We start from the raw sequence: 15,487 nt of genomic DNA, 5'->3' as shown, positions 1-15,487 counted from the left end.
TTTATTTCTGCCGCCGCCAAACGCGTTTCGACTACGCAGTAGCCTTGATCACTGGTAACGGTTAGAAGAGCGCTCGGCCATTTTTAAAGAAATAAAACAGTTCATGCTACGTATTTGGTACTACCCATCAATCGACAGGAAAGACAGACTTAAAATTCACTTTTCGTTGCATGTTCTTTTTTTCTACACATTAGCGTCAACATAATTTAATACATTTATTCAAAATGCATAACGATTACCGGTTGAATCACTTCATGGACAACCTTGTATTTTTAATAAAGTGCTAGGTGCGAGCATTCGTAATTTTCAACTCCCTTTTTGGAAACTTTATTGACAATGACGCGCATTCTAACAACTGCGCGTTGTATGTGCATGTTATGTACCCATTGTCAATATAATTCACAAGTTAGGAAATGGTGCCCATGTGGGCTTAGCCTAAACATCTATCAAATTATATAGTTCAATATCCGTTATTCTCTCGGCTACCAAATACTTGATGAGTTGCAGTCTCATACCCATCTTAAACATTGCACAAAAAATAGAGCTCAAGTGAGCAAACACACCGGTTGTACCATGCGTAGAAACAGATTATCATTCATGTTGTCTGCCAAGTGTGAGTACAATAAGAAGTACTGTCCACAAAATGCTAATCATGATCAAAATTAATTTTCAAACGTTTTTGTTAGCAGAAACCACTTGTTAATCACCAAGAATTAATGTCACAGATGCCTATGTAAATCTTCTTCAATGTTAAGACCGTTTGGCTGTTTGGTGTTAAGCTTGATGATGTATCTTGATTCAAGTTTTCTTAGCTTATTCAATCTATTGCCCCCTCTTTGACTAGCTGGAATTGAGTCAATTACACAATATGTCAGTCCTTTTACATCCTTATTGTGCATTAGTTCGAAATGCCTGGCTACAGGATAGGCCCTATCGGCATTCTTAATTGCACGTAGGTGCTGTAAGATCCTTTTGTAGGCTTCGTTGATTGTGCTGCCCACATATCGAAGCCCGCAAGGGCACTCGAGAATGTAGATGGCATAATCAGTTTTGCATGTATATTTGTTGTTAATCTTCTCCATTCTGTTGGAAAGGCCCAATCTGTATTTTCTACAGTTCACGCCATGGTTACAAGCCTTGCACTTTGTGCATTTCACAAAGCCATTTTTTTCTAGCCAGGTTTTTTTCGGTTGGGGTTTTTTAAGCATGTTGCTCACCAAACAGTCTTTGAAGGATTTCGCTTTCTTAAATGTAATTTGTGGTCTCTTGGGGACTTCTTTTCCCAGCACAGGGTCGTTTTTAATGATATGCCAATGCTTGTTGAGTATTCTTCTCACCTCAACATGTTGTTTACAAAATCCTGTTATAAATCTGCATTGGTTATCATTCTTGCTCTCTTTTGTATTACCAAAGAGGATTTGCTCCCTCTTCAGTTTAGAGGCTTTCTGTATTCCCTCTGCTATCCAAGTAGTAGGATAGCCCCGTTCTTTGAATCTTGTACTCAGGATTTCTAGCTCTTTCTTTGTTTCCACTGGAGTACTACAATTACGCATGACTCTGAGGCTCTCCCCATACGGTATGCTGCTCTTGAGGGCCATGGGCAGAAAGCTTTTTGCGTGCAACAAAGTGTTGCCACTGGTGGGTTTTCTGTAAAGTTTAGTATGGATTTTTCCATGTTCGACATATACTGTTAAATCTAGGAAGTTGACACTCTCTTTACTTATGGTACTGGTAAACGATAAATTTAGCTCATTCTTCTGAAGCTTTGATATAAAAGCCTTGGCTTCCAGTTCAGAGCCTTTCCAGACCAGAAATAAGTTGTCGATAAAACGACTCCAATGGATAATGTTTTCATCCCACTCCTTTTGGTACTGCGTCCGGACCACCTGCTCCTCCCACCAGCCCATATGCAAATTAGCATAGCTGGGGCGAAGCAGGTGCCCATGGCAGTACCACATGTCTGATGGAACAGTTGACCATAAAATAGAAAATAATTGCTCGTCAAACATTTTTCCACCATTCTCAGGAGCATTTGTGTGTGTGACCACAAACTGATAGCTCTTGTACCCAAAAAATGTTTAACGGCACGGATTCCATCCTTATGCCTAATACTTGTGTACAAGCCGGCCACATCAATAGTAATTAACAAATAGTCATCTTCCCATGGTGTGTCGTATATTTTTTTCAGAAAATCTCCAGTGTCCAACAAAAACGATGGTAACGTCTTTGTCAAAGGATTCAAAAAGGAGTCAACAAATTTGGAAGTATTTTCTAGTGCGCTACCTATTGCTGAAATAATAGGGCGTCCTGGGGGCTTTGATAAATCTTTGTGCACCTATTATATATATATATATATATATATATATATATATATATAAAATCTCAAACGGATGTTGCATTACGACAAGAGCTGCCGACTTGGGAACTGGTAAATCAGGTTTGAGTCTCGGCTCAACAGTCTGTGATGTTGGGCTTAATCACTTAACCTTCCTGTTCCTTAAAAAAATTAAAATGGACCTTGTGTAATGTAACGGGTGCTCATAAAACGCCCTCAACCACATTTGTGTCTTATTTACGCTATACAAAACTGGAAAAAATAAACAAACTGGCAGATAGTGCTAAACGCCTACAGAAAACGAAATGCACATTTTCTGGTCCTTTATAATGTATTATTTGGGCGCCGACGCATGGCATTGATTGGGCTGGGTGAATAAAGGGTTAGATTGGTTACAAGTGGCGATCTCAGTCAAGGTGTTATTTAGATTTAATATATGAATTTGCAAATCAAATTTTGTAGGAAAAAATAGACACCCACCAGCAGAGATGCGTTTTCCATTTCTTTGGCACTTTGTGCCTATGTACGTTTTGTCTCTGCCGGTACAGCGGTATGAGCCAAATTGTAAGTTACCATTTAACATGCATGGATTATCAATATATTAATATTCACAAACATTGCCACTTTATACGAAGATCACAAAGTCTAATTGGCTGGAAGGATTCCAGCTGGTCACATTTTGGAATATGTAGCGACTGGAGACTCGGCGGTCTTTATGTTCGCCCACTATGGCATATGTTTCCCGGCTAGTATTACAGGTTGTTGAATGATCAAGTACATAGAATGTCTTCACCATAATCGCGACCTGGACTATAGACGAACCCGCCTGGAGTATAGATACCCAGACCTTGCAGGATGGATGTCCACCTGTGTGTATGTCTTGTGTATTGAATCTATAGTGCCTTAATTTCTTGTGGGGAGACATATTTCTGCATATGTACTGGTTGCATTTTATTAAACGAACCATGGGTGATGTCCTTGGTGGCTTTGTGTGCTTTTAGGGTTAAGCCTGAAACACTGTCTTCGTATTTTCCTAGGACTGCTTTAATGGTTTAAACTTGTATACACCTCCCCCCCCCCCCCCCCCTAACAATATGTGTTGTGCTCCATCATTCTAATCATGGCCTTCAGCACTAGGCCATATGTGGGACTGTATCACACAAGAGACCTTCACATTTTGTTACTGGACTGTTTCTTGTGTTTTGCTCATGCCCAAAAATGAGGGGTGGGAGAGTGTATGGGAATGCAAATGTGTCACCCAGATCATTTTCGCTGTTGCCTTTATAAGAGCACTCTCTTCCTGTGTTGGCATGTTGGTATTGTATGTATGCATTTGTAGCCCATTTCTTAGTACAAATGGTGACGTGCTGTTTGTTCCCCTGTGCATACATTATGCGAGGTGGTTGGCCGTTCATTTCTGTAATGTAGTCTCATGAGTTCATTTTTGAGTTTATCATTGTGCTGTAACTTCTCAGACTTTGTGTTTCGGGTACCTTCCTGTGAACTTTGCAACCAGTTTCCTAGCTTGAATGAAAAGCTATGCTTTCACGTAATGTTAATATTTGTCAGAGGCCTATTTTGGAATTTTTGGGTGGTATTGAATTTCATTTAATAGTTTTGCTTGTTCAAGCCATTATCTTTGTTTTCTGCTGAACTGTTCTTGTAGTATGTTTGGAATAAGAACACTGGAGCATTTGCCACGTTAATATTTGATTTAGTCGGTCTCAGTATTAAAAATAACCTTTCATTTTGTGCAATTCCGGAAGTGTATAATTGAGCCAAACTCGGATGGAAAAGCCAGTCAGCTCGAAGCTTTTAGGGCTGGTTTGACAGCACTGCTGTTTATGTGATGTATTAATATTAATTCTTTGAAATATAAAAAGATGTGTCTCAACCCAGAGGATTATTACTCTCTAACCTTGTGGTATTGTCTGTTTGGGGTATTATTCCGCCTTCCAGGGAATTCTTCTATTTGAATGCATCAGAGGGGCTATTTTACATTGGTAAGCTGTGATGGAGTCCGGCTGTCAAGTGAGTGCAGTTGGAGAGCACATTTTTGACTGTGGATTGTGTAAGGGGCACCTCGCACCCAGCGTTGTTCTCTGTCTTTGCCAAGGTACAATGAGGCATGAGGATAAACGGATGTGGCCTAACGGCTAGAGCAGTCGATCTCGATGCAGGTGAATCGGGTTCGAGTCTCTGCGGGAATCAAGATCCTGTCTTTCTGGGTAAATCACTTAATCTCTGTGTGCATAACAAAAATGAATGTAACAAAAATGAATGTGTCGGTCTGTAATGCAACTGGTGTTCTTGTAAAGCGCTCTGATACCTTGGGTTCGCGCTTGATATATCCCCCCCCCCCCATATAAAATATATATATAAATATGTATTATATTTTTTTTGGTCACATAAGACTGGTGAGACAATGAAAGCTATTTCAAGGGCGGAACTAGATTTCGGGTGCGTGGTTTTAGAGGAAAAGCGGTGCCAGGCATAATAGAAAACGCTCTAAAATCAATAGATAATGTAAAGGAAAGTTAATGAAATCGCTTTGGATATCAGGGCAATGGAAATGAATCGCTGAAGTAGATAATAAATCATTAAATGGTCAATGGTTGTTCTGGATTAGTCGGGGGAGGGCTGCTGCTGCTGCTGTTGTGATTGACTGCCCGAAAACAGTCATCCCAGCAGAAACAGCTGAGCAACAGCTGGAAGCGCGCATTGTTATCCGTTTTTCCGCATCTGACGAGATTTGTGTGTAGGCGGGAGAGTTCTGGAGCAGATGGCGGAACAGAGGTCTTTCCTTCTCTGTTACAGGGGAAATGCGAGGTGTGGATGCTGTGGGGTGGCATTGACAACACGTGGTGGGAGTCCGGGTGGTGCTTGGTTTGGAAACATTCCAGGGCAAGACGAGGGTGTGCCCCGAAAGAGGGTACGCCCTCACAAGTCTTTTCTCTTCAGGCTTCATCAAGGTTGGGTCTCGAGCACCCCCTGCTTCGCTCCCCTAATGGCGGTGGCCGATGACCGAGGGCATCTTTCTGTGAGGTGCAGCCAATCGGCATATAGCGCTTTCTAATGTCATTGTTTTCTACCCAGGAGCCAATTGAAGGTTGCCCATATTGTAAAGAACGCAAGGTGGGAAGACTTGACTGACGGGGGCAAGGGTTGACTATCTCTACGCTCCAAAAAAGACAGTGTGTTCCTCGATTACTGTTATTGACGCTTAGCAATATATCTTCATTTGAGAAGGTGTAGCGTGTAAATCAAACGCTAGAGCTTGGCTCTTTATGAAGGCCAGCCTCGCAAACAGATTTCATAGTTGTCAGTTACACGAAGGTATCGTGTCCTGTCAATTTTATTTGTGCCTTCAGATTGCATTTTGCACGTTTTAGCGGATTTTGAAGCTGACCTAATGGCCGATTGAACGCGTTGGAATGTGCAGCAGTAGGACGTGGCCCTATTGTGATGTAAATTTCCGGCGCCGGCGGAGTCATCAGGACTGACAATTGCACTTTTCATTCAAAAGTTACACAACTATGCACCGGGGTTCACGATGGATGGATGAGCCCTTCTCGCCAGGGCCGGACTGTGAACACAAACCAGCCCTGGCAATTACGTCACAGTGGCCCTGACATGTGGGGGAGGAGGTGGGGGGCTGGGCGACACTTTTGTTGAAGGGGGGCCGATTCTGAAGCAAAACCGGCCCTCAATAACCAGCATTTCCAATGCAATATGTCGCTCCTTTGCGAGAGTTTAAGCTATTTGCAGTAACTGAAAATGCCTTTTTATTGATCTGTTTTAATAATTCATGAATAAAAGGCCTTGTCATTTACAATACCAATAGGTCAACCTGTTGTAAATGCGTGACCTATCCGTCATTGTCCCAGGCTGTTTGGAAAGTGAAAGCGCGCATGCCACGCTGAATGTTGCAGGAAAGCAAGTTGTGCCTGCAGTAGGAGAAACTCATTAAAGAAAATTGGGCTTACAGACTAAATAAGACAGACCGTGTAACAACAGAAGTAAAAGGGACAGTCCTCATGGGCGGTTACAAAGAAGACAATGAGGGATTTAGAAGCCTATTAACGAATCAGAAGCCAGCATTTACAAATGACAAGCCAATGAAAAATATAGGCAGAGAGTGGGTGAACTTCAAGTCCATACTCTAAAACAGCCTGCCTCACAGAGAAGCGCATGTGCTGCCCAAGCCCGACCTAAAAACGCCCCCACTGGGAAAACACCCAGTGCCCGCTACACCAGTCTGGCACTGCTTCTTGCTTCATGAATGCAGTACCATCTCAAACTCCCATTTAATTGAATCTTTAGTGAGAAGTACCAGAGGTTTCTCTCTCGACAAAATACTGTGTTGACAGCAGTAGAAGTAGATCCGCACAGTGTTCAATTTGTAAAAAAAAAAATTAAAAAAGAGAGAAATAAAATGCAGGGGCTCATTAGGTCTCGCCTAGAATGCGCATGGTCTGTCTTCGATATATTTTTTTAGTTTATCAGCAGACTTAGAGATTAACCATTGCTTAGCCTTAGTTGGCTTAATTGTTACTCTTATTTCCTTACCTCATATTGGTTTGCTACCTCTTCATGTGTTTGTCCCTCGCCTGGAGAATGAATGCATTACTCGTGTCCTTCCACTGCTTTTTTCCCCTTAGACGCCACGTTTTCTTTCTGTTTAAGCACTCTGCTAGAGTGCGTCTTCATCAGGTGGCTCCCTCGTACTTCTTCCTCATCTTTAGTCAGTGTTGGTTGTTGCTTATTCCCACCTGCCCGCCCTCCTGTGTTGTTGCATGTCTGCACTCTCTCTCTCTATCCTGTGTTGTTGCTTACCTCTGCACTCTCCCTCTCTATCCTGTGTTGTTGCTTACCTCCACTTGTCACTCCTCCCCTATTTTGTTCCTTGCCTCCAATTGCCTTCCCTCTGTCCCCTGTGTTGTTTTCCAACACCTTCCCCACCTCCCCAGTGTTGTTGCTTGCCCCCCCACCTGCCTGAGCAAACAAGCATTGGCATAGCCAATAGGTGTCTCCTTTGGGATCTTATACGTTTTTAGTCATGTTTAATATATAATATGATGCATGTGGGGCACACATTTCTGGGGACAGGTGCTAGTTTTTACTCAACAGGCTGTAATCCAGATCAAGAGAGAGAAAACACAGAATGAGGAAAGAAGGAGGAATAGAAAGAAGGAAAACAGTGATAAAAGTGAAATACAGGAAGGCTGGGTGTCTGGTGGTTGATAAGGCATACAGTGAGAAGTTTGGGGCTTCGTCATTTTGAAAGCACGTGCCTCTTCAATCGTAAAACATAAATGACAAGGACCCTAGCTCTACATATTCTCCTCGACCACCCCACGAATGGTATCAAAATATTGCAGGAAGTGCAAATACAAAATATAAAGAATACTTAAAGAACTACTCACCACAGCATAATGTTTCATCAGAATTGACTGTTCGGGCTGCCTCACGCATGTGAAATCAAAACATAGTTACTTTGCTGAACTGCTTCTCAAAGTACTAGGTCCAGTCAAGAAGACCTATCCTGGGTAAAGGCGATCTACAAGTTTGCCTCTGGTAGCCGTTCATGAAGTATCGGACTTTTCAGTGTCCAAAGATGTTGCGATAGTGTGGTTTTGTAGAGTAGGCCCCCTTTAAATCCATGTAGAATAAAGAGTTACCCAGTCCTGCTCACGCCAGTCAAGTTACTGGGCGTATGCCACGAGCCACTAATGCACAAGCATTCACCAAAAGTACAAAACAGCTAGCTGTATATAATCTTAACACTGATAAGACATTTTACCTCCTCATTCACAAATAGGTTGCTTTCACTAGAAAAACGCATTGTGTAATCAGATTCTTCTACAAACAAAATCACCAAAGTTGCTCCTTTCTTGTACTAAATTGCTTCACATCTCTGGGTAGTAACCGAGGGGGGCAGTAGAAAAGGTTAATTGTGCCATTTGTTCGGATTGACTGCTAGGAGATGCACCTTTAAAACGCTAGAAAAGGTAAATTTGGGGCCTTTTGTCCCCTCTGGTGGATAGCGAGTTGCTGGATTGAAAAGGTAATTATTTTTAAATTAAGCTCGGTTTTATGGAAGCGGGGACGGTCCTTTAATTAAGCAGACAGGGATTCCATGACACCCTTCGAGAAGATAGCTTTTCTTGTTTGCCATTTCAAGGGATGCCTTTGGGATGAACAAGGAGAAGGGCAAAGAGTAGCGCTTCTACAGTTACTTGTGCATGCTAGGCGCTGGACACCACCCCTCACTAGAAGACACTCAGACTTGGAAGTCCCCCGACTTGCATGCCACAACCTGGACCTTTACTCCCCACTTAGTGTCCACAACTGAAGCTGCCTATTGTCTTTCAGGAACGTGCTACTGTGTTTAGGTCTCGGGCCTAGCGTACACTGTGCATGCAGTGTCGCGCAGCGCGAGCCTATTCTGGGGGAATGAAAAATGGACCTTGCATTCCACAACGCTTGTGCCGTTGTGGAATCTAAGGTCCAAATTCATTGGCCTTCGGGTGCGTGCTGTTTTTAAACAGAACACGCAATAGGCCATAGGCGGTCGCGTAGCTCCACCTATGGCCTATTGGTGTCTGTTACGCGCACCAGAGGCCATATGTTTTGTAATTCAAAACATATGCTTGCAGTGGCGCGCACGCACCACTTAGGAGCTTTTTTTTTAGTGTCTGGGAAGGGGAGTGCGTCCGTCAGTTGTTTGAATGTGTGTGTTTGTTAGATAGCATGCATTACGAAATTAATTACATGTAGGTGCCATCCATCGGATGGGACTGTCCTGTCCCAGGATAACCAATGTCTGAGAATAAATACATTTTGAGTTATTTGAAGGAAAGGACTTTTAACAACGCAAATTATTATTTCTCAGTTTTAGAAACAGTTAAAAAATACCTGTTGATTTGCCATGTAAACTTTGTTCTTGAAATTTTGGGTGTCAGATCAGAAACAGAAGCTCTTAGAATTGCACTGCATGTTTTGCATTGAATTGGTGCGTGCCATCTTTGGTGATGTAACCAGGAAGGACAGGACTCCACTTCAGAATGTGTAGTGAACGCCCAGAAATTCCCCTTTCCTGTGATGTAACCGACCTCACAGGTGTGAAACACCCTTGTAGTGCGTGCCCCCCGCTCCTGCTTAAAGTGCAACCTCCCTCTACTCACGCTCCACCTCACCCCCGGATCCATGGAGTTATTTGTTTACAAGGGCAAGTGAGTGCAGAGTGTGAGTGAGTGCAGAGTACTCATGATACATAGCGTCATCATGGTCTTTGGCCCAGTGGCGGTGGTCGGCGAGCATGTTGGGCCCTCTACGATGTGTGGGACGTAGTTTAGTGTGGGCTGGCTATGACCATCCTGTCTCCTGTTGGAGCACTTGCCTCTCTGTCTGCGTCTGTCGTGGCTGAATTCTGACTCGCCTGCCTGATCCATGTTGTATGCGAGGCGTCTATCTCATTGTGTCTGAAGAGTTTCCATGTTCTTGAACAATGCTCAGGTGGTGCACTGTTCTTCTTTGTGCTCTGGAGACAGGCACAAATTGCATAGTTTGTGTGTATTTGAGTGGGGGTACTCAGCTCCTTACAGGGCACTGTCGGAATAGTCCTTTCTTTGCCTCCATCACCCGGAGATGGTAATTCTCAACAGGCAAGTCTCTCCCCGGGTGTAGTCAATCTTCCGGTCTTCGGTTTTTTTTTTTGTAGGCCATGTGGCGTTGCATGCTGCAGAGCTCCAACACAGTCCGCCCGAGTCCAAGGGCGAAAAAAAAACCTTTCTAACAAACAAAGCTTTTGACATGCACAATCTCTTGAGGGGAAGGAGAAACTATGCACAACGCCAATCAAAGCTTCCTCGAGGAAAAACAACTTACAGAGTACGGGTGCAACACTAGATGGCAGGAGTATGGATAGCAGATGTTCTGCAGCCAAAACATGCTACTAATAAATATTTTCCCCCTTGAGACAAAAAAAACCCAACTTATTTTAACAAGTGAATTTTCACTTCATCTGCTGGCTTTAGAATGAGCATGTATGTGGTTGGAATTCGCTACGGTGTGCTACCAATATGTTTGCAGGTCTACCTCTGTCAATTCATGTGAATTCCTGAAGTAGTGAATCTTCCTCAGTGCGAGCTTCTAGAACTGCAGTTGGGCCTCTGTGACAATCATTAAGAATGTGACGCCAATTTTATTTTTTAAATATCCTGCCTGTATTGTTGCATTAAATGGTTTAACATTGCTTATGCAGTATATCTTTTTTTAAATACTGGAGTGCATGAAACAGTTTAAACATGTCTTAGAAGAAATGTTATTTAAAATTGTCCTTTAAAGGTTGCACTATAGTTTAGCAAAACTGGCTGTAACGTTCTCCTTTTTTCAAATTGCAAACATTGTATAGATGCATTTCGTTGTGAAAACAATCATCAATTTAACTTCCATTCTTCAGCATGTATTTGCATATAATCAATTGACTTTATATATTGCCACTGAATGTTAAATCTTGCAAACATGTACATGTTTTTGTATTGGACATAGTCAAAATGTCTTAATGTTTTTATGTTTGATTCACTGTGATCAATGCAGGTTCGGCTTGCATCTTACTGTACATTCACTTTTCCTAATAGTAAAGGCTTTATATTAATTAAATATAGATACCATTTTGACAGTCAGGGGATAAGGTCAACTTGTCCATTGGGCAAGGAAATAACAAACTTGTCCTTGACCCCTAACATTATGCCTTTGGTGTTCGCAATATGAATTCTACATCTTGGCTAGCGTTGCCCACCTCTTCCTGCCCACTTTTTAAATATCTTATGTTCTCCTTCCATGGAAAAAACACATTTGTCTTATATGGGTTATAATCTTTACCAATTTTACCATTATGTCCCATATTTCTCACCCTGCGTAATAATTTAAAGCATTGTGTTTCCAGGGGCTTGGTTTATTTGATCTGTGTTTTATTTTTGTGCTAACACATATATGCCATTGATTTTATCATAATTTCAGCAGTGAGGAAGCAATTTTTCCATGGTAATAAAATTGTGACCAACAAGCATTCACTCAGAGACATTCAAATTGCAATAATATTCAATTAATTATTTTCAGTGTGAGCAGAAGATCCTTTATTTCATTTTCTTCACAATTAAGTGGGCACAGCCAACGCGTGGATCGCAATAGGAAACACCAGTTCTCTGCCGCAATTCTTCAATTCCATATTTCTGTGTTGAAGGTTATAGTACCCGGTTCTCCCCCAAGTCGAAGAACGACACGACTTGGGGAAAACCGGGTACTATAACCTTTGACACAGAAATATACTTGAAACTATGGCTTTTATCCCCACATACGCTGGCCTGTCTCGACTGAAGGAGAATTGATAATTGATTGAATACAAAAGTCTACCATCTAAGGACGTGAAAGAATAGGAATAGTGAGAGGAATTGAAGAATTACGGCAGAGAACTGGCGTTTCCTTTTGCGAACCACTAAGTGTCAGTACACTACAGTGCCCTGAAGAAGCCCTTATTGGGCGAAATGTGTTGGTTGTGCTCACTTGATTGTCAAGAAAATGAAATAAATAATCTTCTGCTCACACTGAAAACAGGGAATTGAATATTATTTCAATTTGAATGTCTCTTACGATCATATTGCCTCTCTTTTTGTTAACTTGTATTTTATTCATGGCCATATGGCAGCTGGTTGTTTGAGGTGGGCAGTATATAATTTGTGACTTGTGAAGGACTATACTGGGTGGTGCAGTAAGTTGTACCTTGCCTTGTCCTTAAAGGGGTCACTTTGACTTAGCAATTTCTCTTTAACTTAATGCATCTGCCTTTGCACCCATCTTACCCTTTAGCCTTCCTAATGCTGATATTTATTTTGTTTGGAATTATGTTTAATATGATTTCTCAGTATGGCTTGATTGGTAGTTCAAATGAACTTACCAGGAATGTAGTACAGACAGGTTATTATCATTAGGTCCGTACAGTAATTAATGTTTTATAAAAATGTCAACAATCCTAGCTATCGACTAATAAGTGCACTGTTAAAAGGCTTTCTCTAAATAATATTTCAGGCTTTGAGAAATGACTGTTTACTTATGTGTCAGCGAGGCTGTTGAATGATTTTTATTAATTCTTTTGAATAATTCTATAGATTTTAATTGTATCATTTTAAAATCTTTTTAAATATGGACTTTGACTAATGTGAATTTAATTAACCGTATTATAAGTTTTTACCTTTTTATTTATCAATTCCTTTTTTTCAACAAACTGCAGTTTTATTAATGACGGTATTATTTCATTTCAGATCGTCCCCACAAAGAATTCCTGAGTGCTGTGAAGAGTGATATCTATCAATCATGTCTATCATGGACCACAGCCCCACCACTGGAGTGGTTACTGTAATCGTCATTCTAATTGCCATAGCCGCTCTTGGAGCATTGATACTGGGCTGCTGGTGCTACTTACGTCTCCAGCGAATCAGTCAATCTGAGGATGAGGAGAGTATCGTGGGAGAAGGTGAAACCAAAGAGCCCTTCCTCTTGGTTCAGTACTCTGCTAAAGGTCCACGTGTGGAGCGGAAGGCCAAGCTAACGGCCAATGGAACCGAAGTCCACAGCTAACCAACAGAAAGATCAACGAATAGACTTGCTAAAATGTCTCTAATGAGCAGCATTCATACTGTGAAGAATATGGACATTTTGGGAGAGATTAATTCTTTTTAATTTAAGATTAGCATCGTTTGGTTTGTCATGGCATGCACTGAGAAGGTATATTTTCTGGCAATTCTGTATTTTAATAGCATTTTGTTACTTGAATGTTTAGGGGAGCAGAGATCGATTAAGTTACTACTGTAATGTGAACTACCAAAACTGTGAATCTGTACATAGTTTACCAGAAGCTTGGCCTTTTATAATTTGAGATTTGGAGAGCTTACTTCGCAGAGAAAACTATTGGATGGGGGTGTGGTGGTTGGACATCAAAACCAACTGCCAAAATGTATCCTATCTGGCTCCGTCTCAGTGATTGGAGGAAAGAACCATCACGTGCTGAACTATGTGGTTGCTTATTTAAGAATTTTGTATATGTACTCTGCTGTGACTGCCATTAGATGTACGTTTGGTGGGGAACTATGTCAAGCGCAGAACAATATATTTTTCTTCAGATAGATTTTTACTGTTCATGTGAATTTTTTACCAGGGGAATGGCTGCAAGGACATTGTTTTTTTTAACCGCTACTCTCAAGGAAGCCAATGATGTTGACTTGGTATCCTTTGCTTAAAAGGGACCATCCAGAAGGATTCCTGGGAGTCTTTAAAATGGCAGTAGAGCAGTTGTTTCATTTTGTGTGCAAGCATGACGGCCTTGCAAAAATAGCGGTATTAAACATATATTTTAAACACTAGTATAATTATGGAGCCTACTCTCACTAGTTTCCAGTTGTCTGGAAACACCCAGCTTTTATTTGCCATAACAGACCAAATGTCTATGGACCTTGTTCTGTTTTATTTTTTTCCCTGGGGGGTGGGCGGGTTATGTAATAATTGTAAATACTGTATTGTAACCTAATGTGTTTACTTTTGATGATTGATGCTGATATGTTGGAATGACTTCGGGTACCTGCACGCACAGGTACCTGATGACCTGCTGATCTGAAAAGAAAGTCAATGTTGTGCGACAATTCTTTGTGGCGACTGCCTCAAGCACCATGCTTGAATATGGAGTGAAAAAAGTGAAATCTGAGATTGCGACATGCTCAAGGAGGGGTGAACGCATGAAGGATTCTATATTTTCAATGTCTGTGACATTAACAAATTTAGGTTTAATCAGGGGTAATTGCAGAATGACGTGTTTATATTATTTTCTCTGTTCTGTACATTAAATTACTTTATAGGTGACAGTTTAGCAACCCTGAAAAACTGTGATCATCTAAACTCTCAATCATTGGTGTTAATTAGACCGGGGGTACTAGATTTTGCAGCTGAAATAGCGTTACCGCATTTACGTAGTGTTTTAGCCACTTATGGTAGGGATGGAAAATGTTCTCAATTAAGCCATTTTGAGATCAATATTGCCTTGTTTTGGGGTTGTTTGCCAACTAGGACAACGCTCGTTTAGAAAGTCAGCCTCATTCATGCCCTTTGTGTACTCCCACTCTCTTAAGCTTTTATAGAATATCAATGGGCACGCTGAAAACCTTTATGGTGGATTGAAAACTAACTAGCTGTGATTCCCAGTACAACTTGAACTGCTTCTTTGGAAACTTTAACTGCTTTCCAAACTGGAGCTCTGCTTCTAGCCTGAAGAGAGTGCATAATATCAATGAGCAGTAATAAGCACGAGTTAGCAGGAAGTGGGTTTATTTTAAAAAACGAAAAAAAAACTGAGAACAGGGTTGGTGATTTTCAAAATGTGGAGTCTGTGATCAAGGCATTGCTTCTATCATTTGGCTGAAAAATGTTGAAAGAGGTGGAACAAGGCTTTTACAAATTGAACTGCCCAGTGACTGTCATTGTTTTTGTTCAAAAGGAAGGTTAATTTTTCTTCTTTTTTTAAAAATAATCTTACCCCCCAAAAAGCGCACTGTCCTAATGCTGAAGAGCTTATTTTTCTATTTTCATACAACCAAAATCCTTCTTAGCATGCAATATGGCTATTTTGATTTAAGGGTAATGTCTGTGAAAATTAAACCTTTGCCAATTTCCACTTTTATGTAAACTAATTGAGATCCTGGTGCAGAAGGTTCTAAAGTTGACAGAGACCAGTGTCACTTGACTGCCATGATCTCTTGCACCAGGACAGACATTCCAGTGTGCAAATGTCTGAGGATGGGGGTGAGGGATATCACTGCAATGCCCAGTATATTGCTTGATAGAAGAATTGCAGCAAACTACAGCAATTTGTAAATTAAGATTATCCTATCTATTGCTTCAATCTTCATGTAAGCTTGATGGTAAAGCACCATAGACCTGGGAAAGGAGGAATTTCAGTTTGGGTTATAAACTAAAATGTAATAATGCGAAGAGAAAACACATTTTAAGAAAAGTATTGCCTTATTGCTAAAAGATTAAATGTGTTTGGGTTTCTGAAAAACTGTATGTTTGAAGGCATTCACAGTGCACTCCGATTTAATGGGA

The 15,487-nt window shown here is 41.2% G+C and overlaps 1 protein-coding gene across 1 annotated transcript in view; it reads left to right on the top strand.

Moving 5' to 3' along the window:
* Positions 1–13,116, top strand: part of SNN (stannin) — an 85,356-nt gene extending 72,240 nt beyond the window's left edge. Inside the window, exon 2 of the mRNA XM_086941406.1 lies at positions 12,658–13,116. Coding sequence (XP_086797532.1) covers positions 12,710–12,973 — 264 coding nt within the window. The 5' untranslated portion in view covers positions 12,658–12,709 and the 3' untranslated portion in view covers positions 12,974–13,116. The remainder of the gene's footprint in view (positions 1–12,657) is intronic.
* Positions 13,117–15,487: the final 2,371 nt, after the last annotated feature.

The sequence above is a fragment of the Lissotriton vulgaris genome, chromosome 10 (genome assembly GCF_964263255.1).
Source record: "Lissotriton vulgaris chromosome 10, aLisVul1.2, whole genome shotgun sequence".
NCBI lineage: Eukaryota > Metazoa > Chordata > Amphibia > Caudata > Salamandridae > Lissotriton > Lissotriton vulgaris.
The sequence above is the reverse complement of the archived record's forward strand: the minus strand, read 5'-3'. Positions and strand labels throughout refer to the sequence as shown.